This window comes from Diachasmimorpha longicaudata, chromosome 15, assembly GCF_034640455.1.
Source record: "Diachasmimorpha longicaudata isolate KC_UGA_2023 chromosome 15, iyDiaLong2, whole genome shotgun sequence".
Classification (NCBI taxonomy): domain Eukaryota; kingdom Metazoa; phylum Arthropoda; class Insecta; order Hymenoptera; family Braconidae; genus Diachasmimorpha; species Diachasmimorpha longicaudata.
In genome coordinates, this window is record NC_087239.1 from 5657261 (window position 1) to 5674474 (window position 17214).

At 40.7% G+C, this 17214-nt stretch overlaps 1 protein-coding gene across 2 annotated transcripts in view; it reads left to right on the top strand.

Moving 5' to 3' along the window:
* The window catches only part of LOC135169706 (RNA-binding protein MEX3B), a 26507-nt gene continuing 9293 nt past the window's right edge, over window positions 1-17214 (top strand). For both annotated transcript variants that reach the window (XM_064134938.1, XM_064134939.1), the window contains exon 1: window positions 1-1253. In XM_064134938.1, the coding sequence (XP_063991008.1) occupies window positions 950-1253 (304 nt within the window). In that variant the 5' untranslated portion in view covers window positions 1-949. The remainder of the gene's footprint in view (window positions 1254-17214) is intronic.

Genomic DNA, 17214 nt, shown 5'->3' on the forward strand with positions numbered 1-17214 from the left:
AGCCGCAGTCGCAGTACATCGCAGAGTCAGTCGCAGTGGCACTCGAGCGTGAGGGTAGTCGCACGCGTCCCCTTGGTCTGTTTTACTAAAAAAGTCGAGAGAATAACTGGTCTGTTTTAATAAACCGCGCAAGAACTAACGATTACAACAAAAAAACACAATAATCTAAACCTAACGAAGAACGAGTTTTAAATAATATTATTTATAAAGAATCGAGCAGAAACGAGAGGATTCCAGCAAAGAAAAAAATTTGTCGCTTGAATTTCCGTTGGAGACTTCCGATAAAAAATTCTTCAGTTCATTTTTCCCCTCGTTGAACACAACAGAGTTGAATTTTTTTCATTATCCGAGAGGTACACGTTGGGAGATAAGTTGAGACAATTATCATCAGTGAAGGATTTGTAATTATTATTTTTAATGAAATTCATGTATCGAGGATACATGAGTTTGGTGTAACGGCTGAGTGACATTTTGGTTCATCAAATATACACCGAAACTACTGACTAACGAACTCAAACGACCTTCAACGTCTGATATATCCGGAGAGGAGTAAATAAGACAATTGTTTGGTATTTCAGAGTGTGTGGGATTATTGATAAATACAACCAAAGGCTAAATTCAAAAATCAAAACAGATAATTGGTGGTGAGGAGAGGGGTGAGAGAGACAGAAAAATTTTCAACGTGTTTATAATTTATTTTTGTACGAGAAGCCATTTCACACATAATTTTTCTACTTTTCGCACACAACACCGACGACGTAATACTCGAAGAAGACATTTCAAAAAAAATCCTAAAGTAGAAGTGACAGTAAAGCAACGACTGAAATTAACGTGTCAAATATCCAAGTGATCAAGAAATTACTATCATTTTTTCTTCGTCAACAATTGGACAACAGAGAGGTGACTCAGGCTGATTGAGAATAATAATTCATTGGAATAAGAAGAGAAGATGCCGACCAGTTTGTTCAGCGATATGGATCGCAGTGTTTGTAACGCTGGGGCTGGCTCCATCGAGGAGCAGCGGGCTCTTCAGCTTGCCTTTGAGCTTTCCATGTTGAGTATCGAGGGTACACAGGGCTGTGGAGGAGCCGGTGGTGGTGCTGGTAATGTCACTAATTCAGATCCAAGTGATCCACTACAGTCGACACCAACGAATGTCTTCGAGGAGGCTAGATCCAAGAAGAGTCAGAATATGACTGAGTGCGTTCCTGTACCAAGCAGCGAACACGTGGCTGAGATCGTGGGACGACAGGGTAAGTTTGATGATTACGATTCTAATGTACAGATATTCCTTCAAATATTGAAATCCGGATTAATTTATCAGGATTTCCCCAGGGCATCGTCCTGATCTTTTAAGGTACTCCTTAGCATTTATCCTTGGAGAAACATTAAGTTCCATAGAGGATTGAGTACTGCATTGAATTTAATTGCACAGTATTGGAAATTAAAATGCAGTTCTCATGTAATTTCCCAAAATCTCCAACTGCATTCAATGCGTGAGGGTGCGTTATTTTTCCTCGGGAGAACTACATCTTCTCGTTGTAATAATACCAGAGGGAGTACAATCAATCAATCGATTTCTGAGTTGTGGGCATTTCGAAAAGTGAGGTTTCCATTTTGTTACACCTCCTCCCCCCTGTTCTTGGCTCTTGCGTCCCAGAGGGATGAGGAAAGGGAAGGAATCGGTGAGCTACAGTGCTCGATAAGCCTGAGGGTCTGTTTCCGTTTGAATAGTAGATTTTTATCTGGGGGAAAATGCGGTATCCGAGGACAACACGTGTCCCCTCGACGGGAAAAACACGTCCAGAAGACGCAATATCGCTAGAATGGAAAATATGAAGAAAAACATTTCTTGGACTGCTGATTAATTATTTAGAAAAATTTTCCGAATGTTTATTTGAATTTTCCAGTGGAAATTTAGAGCTCTCCTTGCATTTCCACTGCAAATATTCCTTAAAAATACCGGAAAATTTCAGTCAAAATTTTTTAACACTGAGGACTCGTAGATAAACGTTGGAAAGCAGTAAAACTACCTTTTCAGGGTGCACAGTGGTTCTCATGATCTTGGCTACCCAATCATTTCTCACGATCTCAATTGAAACGCACGAAATACACTGTTAATTCAAGGCTTTTTTTCTGCGAGGCCGTTGTGGACGTAAAATTCGTTAAAATGAGGAGTTGTAAATTCGTCGTGCGGTAAAAAGAGAGAGGAAATGTATGTGTGTATGTGTGCGAGGGAGAGAGAGAGAGAGAACGGCATATGCGTTATTACCGTAGGTCATGGTACGCACGAAATACCCAGAGACTGAGAACATGTGCACGAGGGGCTGGGAGATGTTGAAAATTGATGTTTTAGAATGAATTTTCAGTTTTTGGAGAAAGTCCCGCGGGGTTGAGAATTTATATTTTTATTGTTTTATGGAGGTCGCCGCCTCCTACGAATTTTTTTTTTCTCCTTCGCTTTGGCGGCCTTGCGTGTGAGAAAGGAAAGAGAAGTGTATGATCGTTTAACCTTGAACGGGTAACGATCGGAAATCTCTCAAATTTTGTGAATTTCAAATGAGAAATTGTGAAATACTTGTGGCGACAGAAAACTTATCTTTTGTTTAACGAAATTGAATCTATTAACACAAAAAGGTTCTAGCATGTTGGAAAAAAATACTAACAAAGTGGGATTGTCATAATGAAATTTTTCTCTTGCTCATTGTGACCAGAAATTACCAAATACCAAAGTGAAGTCAGGGTAATTTGCAATTTGGGAGGGTGGCATGATTATCCCCCCCCCCCCCATACGGACATAAATGTTAAATAAAAATTGCGTATATTTTTTTATAACTGAGGGATAATTATTTCGGAGGGTTTCGTCAATTTTTTTTACCCATTTCAATGAGTACTAATTCTCGTGATTGACAACGATATTGAATATGAAGAAATCGTCGGCAATTGGAGAGTAGAAAAATCAATTGAATCGAGGTCGGGGCTCTGTCGTCAACGAAATTCCCCGTTCAAGTCTACATAAGCCTCGTGTCCACCAACCACCGAAATATTTAACATAGGTATAGAGATGTTATAAACATACCAATACACAAAGGCCCGACCTCGAACTCGTTCAAGGACCGTGTACCCATGTGCTCTGAAACTTTCCCAGATGTAATTCTTCTCCCCTCGGTGTTTCTCAATAGAAATTCGCAAACCGATTCTTCATACAAAACATTTGCTTGGTCTTACAGAGGGGTTTAAACCAACAACTGGGTATTCTCACAAACTTATGTGCATTATGTGACGTTTAACTGTGGGGGGAGAACCAGTTTTGATGTATACCTGTCTGTATGAATCATTGGTGTTCATTGGATCGGTTTCATGGACTCAAATTCGAATGAAATTTATTTCAGTCATATGGGAATATTTTTTTTCGATTGCGAACGCGAATTTCCTTAGAAAAATAGCACAGATTTATATCTAATAAATAATTCATTGATGACATACATCAAACAGTCCTTTATTCAATTTATTTTGAGACATTTGTTCAATTGGTTTCTTCAGACAATTTTTCCAATTAAATCTTTCCAATAATTATAATAATCATTGCAGAAAAATGCAGAATTATTCTATGAAAATATCTTACGAATTATTGAAATGATTCTTTGATATTATAAATTATTAAACTCTTTTTTAATTATCTTTTGCTCAACTCCGGTGAATTATCGTTAAATATTTCTCGCACGTTTGGTAATTACAAAATTTTTTTACCATTCAGACTGACAATGAACTACGAAAATGAAAGGAGTGAAAATATACATTTTTGCGAGTTCATTGGCCGTAGTGCGTTGAGTTTGAGACGGACATACGTCCTCGTTTCCGCGCGTCACGGCCACGTGGACGCGAAAACCGGTGTCGTATGTCTACGGCTTTATAACCTCTTATATTGTAATATTATTTGACCAGTTAGATAATATTTTATCGTTACGTATCAGTCTCGTTGATTGACATTTACGGTGGTGAGGGGGGGGAGGGTAACAGAGATGTTGTTTCCACCGTAGTCACCCAAACACACTCAGGTCGGGGGACATTATTACCGTCGAGATGACGAAAAGACGGGGATGAAGATATTACGCGGTGTTATGCCTTCGATGATTATCTAATGAATTTCATACGCTCTTCTATTATGAGGATGTGACTAGTTGGAGCATTCTCTCCGTGGTGTACTCGATCGCACTAGGCTTTTTCCTCTGTCTCTGTATGTTCAGCTATACATATGTCCCTAACATATACGATATTGGCCGGAAGTGGTAATGAGCGCTTCTATGGGCGCGAGTGTGGTCATTCTCCCGCTAATATATATATTTTTTTTCTTGTTTCAATCGGCTCTTTTTATTTTTGAGAAAAATTGAGAAATTCATTTGGCAGAATGGGGAAGAATTTTTTTTACGGACATTCTGGTATGAGTGATGGACAAATTATAATCACAAGGTGGTTAAATAAATGTAGCGTTGGTAGGACATAATTTTGGAGATTTTCTGATAAATTTAGGGGATTTTCGGTAAATTTTTACTGAAATTTCAGCATTTCAAGTAGAAGCGAATTATAAAATTCAGTGGCTCGTCTTTTGTCATGAGTTTATCGGATATTATATAGATGTGTATGTGGATTTACATATACCTTTCCGACCTGTTCTGCCCACTCACTCGTATACATTATTTTCTTCAAAATAAAAATTGGGAAAACGAAGTAAATGAAAAATTATAGTATAGCACCACATAAAAAATCAAATGCCGCATTCAGTTCTGGTCTATAAAATATAATGTTAATAGATACAATAATTTCCTTCCTTCCTCCCCTCCCCCTCCCCATCCACCTCTTTACTAGCCAATTATCAGTACAATTATTATTTTCATTTCAACAGTCAACTCAGGGCCCCAAATGAAATAAAAATTGTCATCTTGAACTGAAAGTCTCGTGTTCACAAATTCATTGGACGCCACATGGCGACGGGATGTGTTGTCGGTTGCCCATCCCCACTCAATCCCCAGCCATTTGCCGCGTTCTTTTCGTTCCAGACGCGATCCCCCAAACGCGGGAAGTTGAATAAAATAACGGATGAGAAGAGAAAAAAAAACTGAGAGAAATGAAAGAGAAGGCATATGCACAACTTTACTCGAATCCCTTTGGCTTCTTGCGAAGCCCTGAGATACGAAAATTAATGTCATTCACGATTCCTTAGAATTTCGCCTTCTCTTTGTTAACATTGTGTATTAAACTGTGTTCTCACGGAATATAACCGGTGAGGGAGAGGTAAGAATGACGAAAAGGTGGACTCTTACGACTGGTGTTATTTTTTCCTGACCACGGTTACCACAGGTTCAACCACAAAATTAAAAATTTCCGGTGGAGGTCCCTTTACAATTCACGTCTTCATACGGCTCCCGCACAATTTTTTTATTATTCAAAATTTTCTTTTTCCTTGGGGAGTATAAAGGAGTCTGGGAAAAAATTATTTTTGCGATGTATTTGGTTACTCGAGGGAAATATTGATTTTTATTTGGGACTGGATTTTTTTTAGTTTAGTCAGGCCCGGAGAATTTTTATTTGGGTTCGGTGGTCATAGTTGGTAAAGTCCGGGGGAAATAGGAGAAACATTTTTTGAAAATAATAAATAATTATTAGGGGGGTTCAGGCACAAATGCGGTGTCATTTTCTAGGAAAATATCCCTCGTTTGGGAGGGGTTTGAGTTATCTCAGTGGTGAAATACAATTTTGCAAAATAAATTCGAATATTTGGATGTAATAATTTTTTATCGGTGAACTGCATGCTGATGATTGGCCAGGGAAAAATATGCTCTTTTCACTCCATAAAAAAAAACCTCGTGTCCTCGTTTGTTTGTGTAATACGATGGCGAGTCTCGTGATAAGTGCGTTATCAGTGTGCATGGTGCCAACTCGTCTCGATGTGTGGCTCATTCATACAAAAAATGAAATATACTGTTGAACGGTTGGATGAAATTCACTGGGCAATTAGTGAGAATTTTACGTCATTGAAAATTCAGTCTAATTAAATATTTATGTTTCGATGATAAATCCTAGTCCACCTGGGCAGGAAAACCATCTCAACCTCCGAAAGTTCACATAAATTATTTCTCAAGTATTTCTAATGATTTTTGAAAATTATTTTTCGCTCGATGATGGAATCTGATCGTCCGCAGTCGACTCCACTGTCACGTTTTTTTTTTTTTTTTCAAAATTTTCTCAAAATCCGAAATATCGAGGCGAAAAATTCTGGCCTGTGGAGCATAGCTGTGAGTGGTTGGCGGCCTTTGTTGGCCTCATCGAGCAGCTGCCAGGTCGATATACCAGGGGGCCTTTCCGTTCTCATACTCTTGGAACTCGATCGACCCTCCTGGGCCCTCTTCTCCCTCTCTCTCTCAGGCCCGGCATGTACCTGCCAGCCAGTTGACGTAGAATGGAAATGGAGGAGCGAGAGAGGGAGACAGAGATGGGCGAGGATATGCCGAAAAGAATATGCGAATCGGCTGTTCACCCAGGAGGTGAGCCCGCCCAGGATTCTATGGTGTGAGGTAGGGAGGAGGGAGCAGTTGGAAAAAAAAAAAAAGAATGTATGAAAGAAAAACAATTCAGAGGGCCCCGGGAATTTACACGTCTCCGTCTGGCAGATGTTTACGGTTCAGGGTAAAATTTTCCTCTTCACTCTCGTTTAATTTTTCCCAGTTTCATTTGGCTGTAGACATTTCTCTTGAAATATGAGTATCCGGGGGCACATGGTGAGAATGGCGGGGGGGGGGGGGTAGGGGGTGGGAGGGGTGAGATCATTTTGGGGATTTCACGCTCATTTGAAACCTTGAAGATTTTCCGACAAAATTGTAGGTTTGAGAGAATATCCTGCGGGTCATTTCGTTAAAATGCTTCGTCAGGCCCTTCAATGCTCGGTATGTTGGGTCCAAACGGTCCATTTTCGATGAATCACGTGTCATTTGAAAGCTTGAGGAGGAATCTTGAAAATGAGGAGACAATGGGGATAATCGACTCTGCCAATATCGAGTTATTCATCATCGATATACCTGATTTTAATTAGAGAAATTATTTACGATGGGAGGTCTATCGATATTTTCTGGGACCAACTCCCTGTACACTAAAGCCTGCTGGACACTTGAAAGCAGGTCCTGGCACTCCTGTTTAACGTCCATACTACTCTACGCCTGGTGGGCGAGTCTCATCGGAAGTGGCGAGACGTCTTTGTCCCTCCCTGGACATTGCACTTGGACACACGAGACCACCGCAATACAGAACGCAATATCGAATATCCCGGTGCACTACTGGATAATTTTCCCTCGAGTACTGAATATCTCAAGGCCATGGGCTACCGAGAAAATGGAAATACCTCTGGGGAAAGTAATTTTGCATCATCACCGGAAGTGCAGATGTATTTCTTGATGATCGAGTATCACTTTGTCGTTCACAGGATGTGGTCGGTGGATTCACTCACGTTAACATCCGTATCACACAATCGTGAAACAAAATTTTCGGTTAGTGCATTCAACTCTCATTGGAGGAGTCAGAAGTTTGAAATAATTGAGATAATTTAATTTATTTTTATGTGCAAAAGAGTTTCAAGGACAGAGTAAATTCAATTGATTATTTTTTTTAATGAAAATTATCGAATTTTATCGGTTGAATCAGTCGACTCAATTTCATTCGAACTTCTGACGCGCGCGCAGTCACCGGTGCGTACCCTAGGTCAGGACGACAGGGGGAGACAGGGGGGGGGGCTTTCCCTAGTTCATTTTCTACCCCTTATTGACTGTGACAGAAGGGATTCACCATCAGTTGATTCATCTGTTCAATTGAATTATCGACAATTTGTCCAGGATGACGTTTGTCTGGATTCACTTGTGCGAGTCAATAAAAAATGTTTAAAAACCACTGGCTTTTGAGATCTAACTCAGCCACGATGACTCGTCTATTTCATTGGTGGAGCGTCTAAGCGGCTTTTTTTTCCACTCGTTTCACTCTCGTTCTCGGCCAAGTAAAAGTAAGGGGGTTGGGTGCAGAAGCGAATGAGAAAAACCGAGGAGAGGGGACGGAGACGGCAGTGACCGTCACACACAGGTGAATCAGGATCGTCTGAAGGAGTTGAGTGTCTGTGTCTTGAAGAAGAAAAAATGTGATCGAATTTTTCAACTTCGATCGCACCGAAAGCCGATGGATCATCGACTCGGCGACATTAGGATGAGGGGAGGGCGATTGAGGCATTTGTTGACGGTACTGGGGTAAAATATGTCAAATGTTCTGGTTCTAGTGACCTTAATTGAATACTAAGTGAGATCTTATGTCACGTGTTACATCACTTTGTCGATATGTTGAAATAAAGAGTCGGCAAATTCGCCGTTTCTTTGTGCCTGATAATGAAATTTACGATGCAAATGTCGAACTATTTCAAATATTTGTACAGTAACACGAGTGCGAAATATGGTATTGCCAAAATCTCTTGTGACTATGTCACTGTCAAATATTTTTAAAGAAATTTTAAGAAATTTTCGGATGGAGAGATCGAATTTTTAGATAACAATCGCGATAGCGTCGATCCCAAGAATAGATAGTATATTATCAGACATAATTTATCCATTAAAAACAATGCAAATTTCACTACATCCCCCCACCCACCCCCATCAACACCAATGTTACTCTTCTGTAATTTAATTTTCATCGTTTGATCGTTTGATCGATCGATGATGTAAATTCATAAAAATCCTGAAATTTAATTTTCATCGGCTGATCGATCGATGGCCACATAAATTCGCAAAACCGTAAAACAAAGAGCGACCAGAGATTCTCAACCCCACGTAGCTTCTCTCCCCTTTCCCCCCCTCTTTCCCCCCGGGATTGGTTAAAAGACCTCCTTGGTTTTCGCTTTGTTCCGAGGACCAGTCGTTCGCCTTGAAACAAAGCCCCAGAGTCCCCCCTCTTCTTTCACCCTGGTCCCCTCCTCCCCTCCCCCCCTGTCTCGTTCACATCGCAGCGGCTTTTCGTCGGAGGCGCTCTCTATTATTAAGTTTTTGCTATTTATTTGTGTCTGCACAGTGGTGGCACAGTGGATTTCAGGCATCCAATTCCACCAACACATTAAAACATACATACAGAAACTATGCAATCACTGCAGGTCGTTCGTGAAACGAGTCGACGCCCTCTCCCGAAAATCTCCGTGGGGCCCATCGTCTCCCCCCCCCCCCCTCACCACTCTGTTTCTACCCGAGCAACTCCGCTGGGACAGGTGCTCGCCAGACATATTTTGTGAATTGCGTGGGAGAGAAATTGCAACGAAAATCACCTGCTCACAACTAGTGTTCATCTGCTGATCACCTGGGATCACCTGGATGAATACATGAGTCCCATTCAGCGTGAAAATTTTTTTTTTTCTGTTATTGCAAATGGTTGAGGATATTTTTTGGAGAAAGTTCTTCGCCTCCGAGGCATTACATATTGGCGCCAATATATCTACGGTTGTTTTTTTTTTTTTTTTCGGGGTCTCCGGAGAGAAATCGTCCACCAAACACAAGGCCCAGGTATACGCTCGGTCTATATTATTCGGAAATTATTTACCCGGGTGAGGCTTGTCAGTATTATTGCCATTTATAGGATCATTTGGTACGGCTAAGCAATGAGGGGGAAAAAGATGGAATTTTGTGAACTGACCTGGTTGTGACCAGTTCCTTTGTCGGTATTTATACCTGGGGACTCACGAATCGCTAGGAAATTCGTCACGTGGATGATTTAATATTTTCAGTCTCTGGGAATTATTTTCTCTCACTGAAGTGACTTAATTTTTTGGGTCCAATTGTTCGTGATAAATTGTGACTAAAATTCACATAAAATTTGGCATCAGGCCCTCTCATAATCATCAAATTATCATCAACATGAACAAATATACTCCGATTCTATGTACATTAGTACACGATAATTATATTCATTAACAATTTTCGTCTAAATTTAAATTTAAATCCATAATAAAAAATTAAAAAATATTTTTATTGAAAATCGACCAGCATGTCCTATCAGTCTACAAGTAGATTTCTTTAAATAAAGTTGTCCGGCGTTGGTTATCGCATTATGTGTTGGTGTTTGGGCGTTAGAGAGAAACGAACGGAAGAGACCGGTGGCGCGTGCGTTGAATTCAAGACAAGCACATTGCGCCCGCGGGGGAGTGAAGGGAGAGTTTCGAGGGGGGGGCTGGAGGGATCGAGGGGGGTTGGCGATGGCTGGGGGGGGGAGGGAGAAGAAAGAGCAAAATAGAAGCCGCATGGAAGCATTATGGGTGTCTCAAGTGTGCGACGAGATGAGGCCAAAGTGTTGTATTTAGGAACAGAGAAGAGAGGATCCTTGGAAGTGGATGGTATCGTCTTCGTCGTCGTCGTTTATCTCGACACGACCCCATTTCCTGGAAGAATCTAGATTTTTTTTTCTGTCTTCATATATATATATTTTTTTTCTTTATTTGGAGCTACTTGAAGCTACTCGTGCAACTCAGCTTCCTCTCATTTTTATGAAAAAATTGAGTTAATATTTGATGTTGAATTGTTATGTAAATATTCATTGGGTATTGCTGCATTAATTATTTACGAGTCAATCGAGTCAATGTTTATTCATGGAAAAATATCTTTGTGATGAAGATATCGGGAGAAATCGATGGTGATGGGCTGCATGAAGGGCTCATCTTGCGGATGTTGGGGGATTCATTGGGGTACCACCAGGTTGATCGTTGGATTTTTTTTTTGTTTCGGGGGGCGGGGGGGCGGCTTTTGAGGTTGAGAGTCACTGGCACATCGAATCGTTGAACCACGGAGTGGTTCAGTGGCTCCAAGGCCGGCGGAAACCACGGGTGGGATGCGCACAACCGACAAACCGGGCCGATGGAGGGAGCAACGAGGAGAGAGACCCTCTTTACAGCCCCAGAGTGCAATTCACGAGGTACAGGAGTGGAAACACATAATATCACTGAAATGATAGTTCGAGTGATGATTTTTTGAGGGAATGGGAGACACTCGAAGGGAGAAAATTCATATCTTGGAGAGAGGAGAATTTTTTCGGTTAATTGGGGCGTTAATTTCGGGGATTTTGATAGTTCTATGGAAATTTGGAAATTTTCAGTTTAATTTCTCGGGAAAAAATCGTGTGGAGCAGGAAATTGGTATAAATGAACTGAATATTCAGGGTTTCATCTAATCTTCAGTGGAGACTTCAATTTCGTAATTTTTCCTGGAATTCCCTGTCACTCCCCAAAATTTCAATTTTTTGTCAGCCCTTCGTACGACGAGAAATTTCAATGCCAAATAATTCAGCTGCAGCTCTCGACAAAACCCATTGAATCAAATAATCGGAGAATTTCACCCCATGTGCAGACTCCCTTCCTATGGCTTCCCCTGATATTTCATCGCGAAAAAAAAGCCACTATGTATTATCCAATATTCCGGTTTATTCATTCATGACATTTATTAGAAAATGGGATCATGAGGATAAGGGAATTTGTTAAAGTTTCTTGACGTGATTATATCACGCGTGCTCATTCAAATTCAACATCCGATACTGTCGGAGACATTGACTTTATCGCTAATCTCCTTTATTTTTCCTCCAGCATTTTGTTTTAGGAAATGGCTATTCCCAGAATTTATCAATGCCCCAGTGCGTTCATCAATATATATATACAATTTTTTTTTTATTTCTCTGGGAATCTCGTTGGGGTCTTGCGGTGACTGCAAACGACCGAAATTTCACAACGCATCATATCTTCAAGGATAAACCCGAGTTTTTTTGACTTGTGAGATTTCCCCTGCAGCATTAAGACGGCTTTCACGATCAATTCTCCCAAATCCTGGGTGTGTTTAATGCTCTTTGGACCCTCGGGTGACTCCCCAATTGGGGCTTATTTATGTTGACGCTGATGCCAATTAACGGAATGAAGATTAGAACTTTCTAATGTGACACGATCCCCACGAATCGCAGTGTTAATTTTTCACAGTCAATAATTAAGCGATGGGATCTTCCAATATTTTAATTTAATGAGGGAGGTGGCTCGGAGGAGTAGAAATAATTTAACAATTTTCTTAACCGTCTTATCGTTGGTTTTTTTTTTTCACGCGAGATAACAACTATTCCGTGTGATTCATTCGCCTGGTTAATCTGACTACTTCGGCGCGAGAATAATTGACTCAATAACCGCAAACGGATGTTAGTATGAGGAATTGCACGTGTAGTTTACACGAGATGAATGACACTGGTTTGTCCGTATTTTAATTCAATTTCTAATCACCTCGGCGAACGAATAATTCGATTTAACGCTGAAAATTCTCTCACTCGTGGCACATATTGTCTGCCTCAATGGAGCAACTCATTCCAATGAAATCATTCTGGGTATTAATGTACTGGTGATTGTGTTGTTGTACCTATACGCGTGGAGGCCATTGATAAAAGTCGGATTGAATTCTGATTGGTACATGCAAGTGAGATTGTTTGGACCAATTTTAAGCGCAAATGTATCCTATTAGCATTCAATAAATTTTCTTCACGTGCTGTGGTCAGTGAAAAAAATTCACGATTATCATAGGATTAATTTTTGGGATAAAAAATACTTTTAAAATTTTTTATCGTCAGGTGAAGTCAGGAAAACTCGAGATCAGAGGTTCCTGATCCGGAAGCTTTCGAATTAATAGAAAATTAAGGATAATTTCGTACTGAATATGAATATTCTTCGGAAAAATTCAATTAACTTCCAGGTAAAAGTCAAATTCGAGTATTTTTGGGGATTTAATAGGAAAATTAATAGATATGAGTCGGGTTTTTGGTGGTTTAATATGTTTATGTACAAAATATTCAAAATAGTGTGGGATTAGGGGGCGCAGTTCAGTGATTCAACAATTGTAGTGATATTTTTTGTAGTTTCTATTCGGTTCAACGTCTTTTCCTTTTTCTTGTTTCCTCCATTGGTCTTAAATACGCCCCCTAGGTTGTCTCGGCCAACGCGATGAAGTTTCAACGGACATGCAGCTGTCGGCTGGCCTGGATATAATATGCGAATTACCACGAGAAAGTAAAACTAACAACGGGAGAAAAAAAAATCCCAAAAGAAAGGAAAAAGAAAAAAATTGAAGGAAACAAAAGAGATCGGGACAAGGAGATACCGATGTTTTCAGTGGAGCTTCGGGTTTCATCCCACTGGGTTTTTCATACCTGGTGAGAAATCAAAGACGTCTAGGGGTGCATTGTAATCCAGGCGGGTGCATTCGAGAGGAAGACGTGTCTGAGGACTTTGTGTTGATATATATTTTTTTTTTTATCCTTCTGTGCCGCTTCATTCGGTGGATTTTCGCCGGTATCTTCGGTATATTCAGTCCAGAATAATGGAATACAATACTGGAGTCTCTCTTTCCGTGTCCACAATGTTACGAAACAACGAGTTGGTGGTACATGAGATTGAGAGATGAAAAAAATCGTCGGTGAACCCGGGGGAGTATTTTCATGACTCACCTGAAGGAAGTTTTAACCGAGAGCGAAAGCTAAATAGGTGAGTGTCGAGTAATAGTCGTGGGTTGACTTCCACACATAACTTGACGTGGACCGGCGCATTGTCGGGTGGATATTTCAATAGACATTTGTTGATTTGTCGGATGTATGAACAAACGAGAATTGACGACGATTTTTGGAGTCTCGAAGCCATTTCCGCGGAATTTTAATTAAATCATGAGATATTTCATTTCAATTAGTCTCTTGATCTGAGTAATGTCTTTCAATTTTTTAAGTTCGATCGAACGTTGTAATCAATTAATTAATTTTTTTGTATGTGCGATTTGGGGAGACTTTGCTGACCGGAGTCTTCAGTTATTCCTCACGAATAAATATTTTTTTTCACATCGATAATCAAGTTTATGGAAGCCCATGATGAAGCGGATATGGCCGAGTCGTAAAGCCATCGAGTCGTGACCAATTCAATGTAGTTTTGGCATTTGACGGTGGATTAAGTGTCGTACAAGCTGTTGAATCTTAATATAGTCATGTGTGACTACCATGTTATTCGTTGAATTTTCCATAATTCTCCACATCATCAACCACTTCCCCTTCAGAAAAAAAATCATCCCCCGAAACCAGTTTTCAACCCATGATACAGTGAATTAATCACATAATTATTCATTTTTCTCCACAATTCTCCACATTTAGCTGTTGTCGAAATATCTGACTGTCTCGTTGTAGTCACGGGCTGTCCCTCTTGGTGTCAGTGGAGTTCAATCTTAATATAGTGTGACCCCCACTGCCATTCGGTGTAAAGTCAGTGATGTTTGGCCACATGTGAGATTGAGAGAGATGGGTTAACATTGCCCACTATACTCAGTTCGCGTGCATGCCCGTCCATTGCACCTTATACTGCGCGTCTTGGTTATTTCAGAGACACCCCAAGAGTTGAAGGAATAAGAAGCCGAGGAGAATGAGAGAAAACATGTAGAAGAGTCGAGAGGATGCGTGGCACTTGCGACCAAGATTGCCCACTACGAGAGAACTCGAAGAGCCTGATGCAAGTGTCATCGATCTATTTGCGGAGTCCCCGGAATTCGCTGCCCTCTCGATGCTTTATACATTGTATTATTATCTATTGTAATTCATTACGATCCTCGTTAGAGACGATCAGACGAATTTTTCTCCTGATTTTTTTATCGCCGACATTTGCCGGAATTTCGGCCTGTCCCTTTATTTTCGCGAAGATCGTGACGTCACTGGTCGGAGGGAAGTTCTTCAGGGTCGTTTGATTATATTTCAGGGTGGGGTGTTCATTAATTTTTTAATTGCATTTTTTTTGTTGTGTTGGGGAATTTTTGGGAGGTTTTGAACGTATGGTGGTGGTGCTGGTGCAAATAATTTCAATCGCTCCCTTGATGAGGATAAAAGTTCAAGTACATGAGTAAATCGTGAATAAAAAAATCAGCGGAGGATGTACTGAATATAGAGCACTCAATATACAAGTATACACGTATAAACGAGATTCCCGGAGGTCTCTCGCTGCGGTCGTCGCCTCCTTGGCGAGGTCACGGAAATCGATCGGATGGCCATATTATATACATATATAATATCTATATGATATCGCGTGCATTGGGGAGTTATCACACCGTAATGTCACCTTCAGTACCCTCCCTTGTACAGAAATAGAACGAATATTTTCCCTCGTTCGCCAATGGGGTAGTCACCTGCGTACAATTCATATTTATTTATTTATTTATCTTGAAAATTTTTTTTTTATGATTTTTTTAATGAGATGCGACGCGGTCGTTAACACAGGGAGGAGTGCTGTCATTCGCGTCGGTGGCATCAACTTTATCGTACCTCACTGGTGAGTTTCCTCAGATGATGTGTCCTATCTCTCTCTCACTTTAATTCACATCTGTGTCTCTGTCTGGGGGTAATACGATTGGTGGATAGTGCAATAGTGGGGAGGTCACATGTATACACCATTGCATCGAGACTCTTGTTCTGTCGCCGCATTTTTATCTCTCTTTCTCTCTCTCTCTCGTCGAGGGCTCGCTCGAGAGCCCGCGTTGCATTGTGGGGGTGTTGGCCTTCAACTTGACGGCGCAGTTTCACTGACCTGCCTGAGAATCTTCCACTCGCGTCGTCGGCTCGTGCGACCCGTGCCTGAAACGCACAGCAAACTGCCTATCCCTTCCTCGCCCTCCCCCCTGCCGCCCCCCCCCCTTTATCGCCAATTTTTTCATTCATTTTTAGTCGTGAATTAACGTGGCTGCAAGACATTTTTTCTTTATGATATTTTAACAGAACTTTTTCATGAGAGACAACATTTTTAGGTTCCATCCAATAAATGATCGATCCAATGAAACGTACAGAAATTTTGGATAAAATTTGGACCTCCAGAGGGTGAAACGTACGATAAAATGACAATTACCCACTTTAGATTAATTCTTGGTGGGTTAATTAGACTTGAGAGGTTAATTATTGGGATAAAATTAATTTTCACCCCCTGGGGATCTTATTTTTACGTAAAATTCCAAAGTCAGTGATTTTTTCACGGCTTTTGAATTTGAAAATATCGATATTTCGTGGGATTTATTCCTGTCTCTCTCTCTCTCTCGCTCTCCCCCACAAATTTTTACCTCACAAATTTTAATATAACGATGGAAATTAACAACTGGGAGTGAATAACCACAGCAAGTTCTTTCATCGACGATAGAACGGGGTTGGAAGACCTCCTCGGTTTTTCGAGAAGTTCTCTCGGACAAAGGCGAATCGTCTCGATGCCTTTTTCTCCTCCCGGTTCGTTCGCCTCACCTTGGTCGCGGCCCTTCAACTGTCTACGACCCACGCCCCCTTCTACCCTCTCTTTTCTCCTCCTGTCGTCGCAATATCTGCACCTTCTCCTCTCCCTTCCTCCACCATTCCCCTCATTTTCACCTTTCTATCTCCGGCTTTTGTGAATGTACGTCACATTGTTGGTGTCGTTGATGTTGAAGAAGAACCGTAACATCCCTTGTTCCACCTGTCGTTCAAACCAGCGATATTTGCTATTGGAATTGATTCTTTTATTGGAAATAATTCAAATGAAGTTCGTGAACATTCGACGGCTCCGCAGATTTTATTTCTCTATTATTAATTAATAATAATACTTATAGTAGTGTGGATATGTGTAATTAGTCGTCGGGGTATCTCATAATGAAGCAGTTTTTGAATAATAATTTTTCGTATCGACTGAACGTCTGTTTCCAAAAAAATTTTATTTATTTTACTTTTTCTTTGCACAAATTGCTTTTCTACCCCTCAGTACAATATTAAAAATCGCCTTCACCCTCGTCGTTGCCTCACATTATGCCACCCCTCGCCTCCTCCCCAACTACCCCAAAACACCCCGAGGATTCCTCATCTGCGTAGTTACCATCCACTCGCATTCAGTGTATTCTCAACCCTGAAATACAAAGAATTGAAAGAAAATCAGGTAGAGAGATGATGCAGAAGTGAAAAAAAAAATTGCTCATCGACATTGCATTCCCCTCTTGGTTTATCTGTGAAAGAGAACTCTTCGGATGAATGTAAAAAAATATAAAACAAACCGTACGGGCATGGGAAAGAGAGGAAGGAAGAAGTAGCGAGTGAGACACGTGATGGCGCGCGCACACGATGGGAAATAATGCGAATGTTGGAGAAAGAAGGTACGAG